Here is a 5,574-nt window from a genome sequence, read left to right as displayed (position 1 = left end):
GTACACACTGTACACACACACTGTACACACTTACACACTGTACACACTTACACGTGCTGTTTGTACTGTGTAAGTGTAGGTGTGCACGTGCTGCGGCTCTTAGGGAGGGCAGAGGACAGCTTGTGGATCCTGGGAGCCAACTGTTTGTTGAGTGTGACAGTAAGCACCTTTTTCTGTCTCTCTTTCTTTCCTTCTTTCCTTCTCTTTTTTCTTTCTGAGAGACAGAGACAGAGAGAGAGAGAGAGAGAGTGTGTAGGAATGTGAATGTATGCCATGTGTATAGGGACAGGGATAGGCCGGACAAGGGCGCTGGATCCCATGGAGCTGGAGAACTTGAGTTCTGGAAAAGCAGAAAGTACTCTTAACTGTCGAGCTCTTTCTCTAGGCATCTTTTCCCCCTTTATGAAACAGGGTCTCATGTAGCCCAGGCTGGCCTCAAAGCCTACTGTGTAGCTAAAGATAATCTTGAGCTTCTGATCTTCCTGCCTCTGCCTCTCAAATTCTGAGTAACCTGGCTTAATTTTCTTTTGGGGACAAGGTTTTACCTGGGCTGGCTTCAATCTCAGTATTGTCCTTGCTCATTCTCCTAAATCCTAGGATTATAGCTTTATATCTTTGTGCTTGCCTTGAATAACAGCAACTCATAGCCCTCATAGGGCTCTTAGTGAGGACTAAATCGTGAGGAAGCTAGATGTGGTGGTACATGCCTATAATCTCAGAACTCAGGAAGCTGAGGCAGGAGAATTGAAAATTTGAGGCTAGCCTGGCATACATAGACTGTAGCCTTGCCTCCTAATTGTGACATTATGAAAGAGAGAGGCTTAGCTCTTATTAGTCATCTTTGTCATTTTTCTGTTCATATTCTACTGATGGCTACTGCCTATGTGACTTCTAATCTTTGGGCTGTTTAATTTTTTTGTTTGTTTTTTTGTCTTTTCGAAACAGAGTTTCTCTGTGTAACAGTTCTAGCTGTCCTGGAACTAGCTCTTGTAGACCAGGCTAGCCTTGAACTCACAGAGTCAGCCTGCCTCTGCCTCCCAAGTGCTGGGATTAAAGGCATACACCACCACTGCCTGGCAGGCTGTTTAATTTTCAAGAAAGCTGATATGGATTTATGAAAATTAAATAGTTGTCAGAACTAATGCAGCAACAAATTTATTTGTGGTTGGGAGGTTAGCTTTGTGGTAAGGAAGAGGGACAAAACACCCATACACAAAATAAAGTGAATGAGATAATAATACCAGAAGTAGAACGTTAGACTATTTATTGATCTATAACATCTCCTGAATTCCTGTTTTTCTTTTTCTTTTTAGGAAGCATTTATTCGAAGCATTTTGTCAAAGCCTTTCAAGGTCCCCATTCCAAATTACCAAGGTAAAATGGAAATTATTAGTTTTCTTATTTGGTCGTTGTTTTTTTGTTAAAGTTTATTTTGTGTTTTGGTTGAGTCAGGGTCTCACTGTGTAATCCTGGGTGGCCTGGAATTTGCTTTGTAGACTAGGCTAACAGGCTTTGAGTTTACCAAGGTCTGCCTGCCTCTGCCTCCTAAGTGCTGTGCTACTATGCCTGTAGTTTTTTATTTTTAATCATGTGTATGTGTCTGTGTGAGCATATGCTATGTGTGTGTGTACACGTGCACGTGTGTTCATTTGGCCACCTGAGAAGGTCAGAGGCATTGGATCTCAGAAGCTGGAGTTATCTGTACTTGTGACTTGATTGAAGTGGGTGCTGGGCGTCACACCTAGATTCTTTGGAAGAGCAAAGCACGCTCTTAATTGCTTAGACACCTCCAGCGTCTGTTTGTTTTGATGCAGGCTTTTGTTTTGTAACCCAGCCTGGCCTCAGAGTTACAGTAATTCTCCTGCCTCAGGATCCTAAGTGATGGGATTACAACTGTGCGCTACCATGCACATCTTTTCAGTTTTTTGTTTTTGTCATTTGTGTCAATGTGCCTGAATAGATTAAAGATTTATATGCTAACCTGGGAATTGAAGATGTCAGTCCATGGGTGAATGTGTTTGACGTGATCCTCCTGAGGCTTGTGTGAAGAAGGCTATACTGCGTTTAGCAGGGACTGCCAAGACCAATGTCCTTCATCTTCGTGGGGCAGTGGCTAATGACTCTGGCCTTCATTCAGTTTAAGCATGTTCAGTGCTAACTCTTTCCTAAGTTTGACTGTGGGAGGTCTGATGTCCACAGTTTTCCTTTGTCTTGTGTAGGACATTGCATTGTGCCTGAACGGGGATGGGGAGGGAAGCAGCCAGCTTTCAAGTTCTCACATAGGAAAGGCCTCTGTTGAGTTTTATACCTTGCTACAGTTGACTTGAGATGAACTTGATAAAGCCCTCCAGAAGTTTGTAGTTTCCAGAGAAATAAATTAGGAAAAACGCTTGAGAACTGACAAGATAATGGTCAAATAGATGCACAGATGGTTTGAAGGATTCAGGGAAAGAAGGCCATGGGGATTCAGAAAGGTACATGAAAGACGGGCATTTCAGTTTGGCTTGCTGCCGTGCCTGATTATAGCGGGTTAGCTCACAGATGAACTGCTGATTTCTAGGTCCTCTGGGCTCTCGTGCATTGGGCCTGAAAAGGACTGGTGTCCGTCGTGCCCTCCATGATCCTCTGGAAGAAGGTGCCTTGGTTCTGTATGAGCCTCCCCCACTAAGCGTCCATGACCAGCTGAAGCTTGACAAGTATGCACATTGGTATTTTTTGAGTAGTTCTAGTCCACTGTAAGTATACGTGCCTAGAAGGATGGGAGGGTGTTTGTGATTTGTTTTCCTCCTTTGGAATTGTCATAGGCTGCTAGAGCTGTCATGGCAACTGCACAATATTCAGAACAAGTGGTTGGGAAGGAGATTGTGGGAGACTGACTGTGTGGTAGTGTTCAGGTTGTGGGGGTTCCTCTCTGCCTTCTGCCATGCTCATTTGGAGGGGCAAGTGATGGGGTGAGGACAGGAGTGTCAACCTTTCTGATGTTTTTGACTCCTCCTCACTGTGGTTTATTCCTTGCGGGGAGAAGGTGTAATCAACCTTCTGGGCCTGCAGATACCACTTCCTGAGGATTGACCTTGCCTGAATCGGATTTTTTCCTGCTGTTTTCTCAGGGAAAAACTCCCTGTCCACGTGGTTGTTGACCCTATTCTCAGTAAGGTGTTGCGGCCTCATCAGAGAGAGGTAAATGAGGGCCAGGGGAAGGGCGTGTGGCTGGGGCTAAGCGGCCTCATCAGAGAGAGGTAAATGAGGGCCAGGGGAAGGGCGTGTGGCTGGGGCTAAGCAGGTGTCAGGTGGACTGAACGGTGTTATTCCTCAGGGAGTGAAGTTCCTATGGGAGTGTGTCACCAGTCGTCGAATCCCGGGAAGCCATGGCTGCATCATGGCTGATGAGATGGGCCTGGGAAAGACACTACAGTGCATCACGTTAATGTGGACACTTTTACGCCAGAGCCCAGAGTGCAAGCCTGAAATTGAGAAAGCAGTGGTAGTGTCACCTTCCAGCTTGGTGAAGAACTGGTACAATGAGGTTGGGAAATGGCTTGGCGGGAGGATCCAACCTCTAGCCATCGACGGAGGCTCTAAGGACGAGATAGACCGAAAACTGGGTATGGAGCTTTAACAAACAAGGCTGTACTCTTCCACCCAGGCTTTTTACTTGTGTGTTCACTTGTGGCCAGTGTTGATGGCAGTGTGGGGACAAGTGGGAAAATTGCCATTGAAAAACAGCACAATTTTTTCAAGGCTTTGTTAAACAACTATCAGACTATTTTTCTTTGAGAGCTGCTGATTTGTCCTGACACTGTTCTGTTGTAGAAGGATTTATGAACCAGCGTGGAGCTCGAGTGCCTTCTCCCATTCTCATCATTTCCTATGAGACTTTCCGCCTTCATGTTGGAGTCCTTAAAAAAGGAAATGTTGGACTGGTCATATGTGATGAGGTACTTAACACTTCTAGTCTAGATGGTAGAAGATCAGGATGTCAGAGTCTTCACTAAACATTACTAGCAGTGAGGCATGCCAGGAATAGAGATGCCACACTAGAGGATCAAGTGAGCGGGAGAACCCATGGCGCAGGTTTGCCGTAGAGGGATGAAACAGTGTGTACAGTTGAGGAAAGCTGCTCTCGGGAGGCAGAGACAGGTGGATGTCTGAGTTTTGGCTTGGTCTACTATAGAGAGTTCTAGGCCAGCCAAGACTACAGAATTAGACACTATCTCAAACAAATGAAACTCTGAGGAGGGTTTTGGTACTGTGGGCCAATTGGTATTTTCCCCCTCTAAATAGTAATCTTAAGACCAAAGAAGGACTTTATTTAGATCCTGGCTTTGCCACCTAACAGTAGTATGACCTTACTCTTAAGTGATTTAACCATGTGAGCTTGTGTTTCTGCATCTGGAAAATACCTGCCTCATCTGGTTATTGTGGGGACTCAGTGAGTTGATTGGGGAGAAGCTCTTATCTCGGTGTCTGGTAAGGATGGTTTTTATTCTAGGTTAGGGATCTTTGAATGGTTAGAAGCACAGAGATAAGAAAGTCTAGTGTGTTACCTAGGGATGGTGGCATAAGCCTATAATCCTAGAAACTCAAAAGGCCGAGGCAAGGGTCAGGGCTAAAGTGACGGCTCATCAACCGAGACTGCTTGCTGATTGGCTTGGTGTAAGAGTGACCCTCCTCGGGGCTCATACATTTGAAGGCTTAGTCACTGGGGAGTAGAATTGTTTGAAAGGATTTAGAAGGATTAGGAGGTGTGATCTTGTTGGAGGAAGTGTGTCACTGGGGGTAGTCTTTGAAGTTTCAAAAGCCCATGCATGCCAGGCCCAGTCTTTCTGCCTACAGATCAGGATGTAGCTCTTAGCTACTGCTCCAGTGCCTCCATGATGATAATGAACTAACCCTGTGAAACTGTAAGCAAGATACCAGTTAAATGCTTTCTTTATAAGAGTTAATTTGGTCTTGATGTCTTTACACAGCAATAGAATAGTTACTAAGACATTGATTTTAAAGATGTCATGGGTTTGGTTCTTAGCACCCACATGAGGTGGCTCCTAACCATAGATATAATTTCAGTTCTATAGTATCTAGCACTTTTTGGCTTCTGCAGACACTTGCAAACATGTACAAATGAACTCATGCAGACACACGTACACATTAATGAAAAAAACATTTAAAAAGCATTCAGAGACTGGAGAACTGTTTCAGCAGTTAAGAGCACTGGCTGCCCTTCCAGAGGACCCAGGTTCAATTCCCAGCATCCACATGGCAGCTCACAACTATCTGCAGCTACAGTTTTGATACCCTCAAACAGATATACATGCAGGCAAGCACCAATGCACATAAAATAAAGATAAATTATTAAAAAAAAAAAAGCCAGGTGGTGGTGCAGACCTTTAATCCCACACTCGGGAGACAGAGGCAGGCAGATCTCTGTGAGTTTGAGGACAGCTTGGTCTACAAATCCAAATCAAGTTCCAGGACAGCCAGAGTAGTTAATACAGACAAAAAGAAAAAGAAAAAAAAAGGAAGGAAGGAAGGTCATTTGACTCTCTCAGCTGCCTGTTTTTTTTTTTTTTTTTT

At 44.5% G+C, this 5,574-nt stretch overlaps 1 protein-coding gene across 1 annotated transcript in view; it reads left to right on the top strand.

Annotated features, from left to right (window-relative positions):
• Rad54l (RAD54 like) overlaps window positions 1-5,574 on the top strand; it is a 28,141-nt gene that overhangs the window by 10,391 nt on the left and 12,176 nt on the right. Inside the window, exons 5-9 of the mRNA XM_005371488.3 lie at window positions 1,314-1,374; window positions 2,561-2,696; window positions 3,111-3,180; window positions 3,317-3,605; window positions 3,814-3,938. Of these exons, the coding sequence (XP_005371545.1) occupies window positions 1,314-1,374; window positions 2,561-2,696; window positions 3,111-3,180; window positions 3,317-3,605; window positions 3,814-3,938 (681 nt within the window). The remainder of the gene's footprint in view (window positions 1-1,313; window positions 1,375-2,560; window positions 2,697-3,110; window positions 3,181-3,316; window positions 3,606-3,813; window positions 3,939-5,574) is intronic.

This window comes from Microtus ochrogaster, unplaced genomic scaffold (genome assembly GCF_000317375.1).
Source record: "Microtus ochrogaster isolate Prairie Vole_2 unplaced genomic scaffold, MicOch1.0 UNK110, whole genome shotgun sequence".
NCBI lineage: Eukaryota > Metazoa > Chordata > Mammalia > Rodentia > Cricetidae > Microtus > Microtus ochrogaster.
Note: the sequence above shows the minus strand (reverse complement) of the source record. Positions and strands in the feature narration are given on the sequence as shown.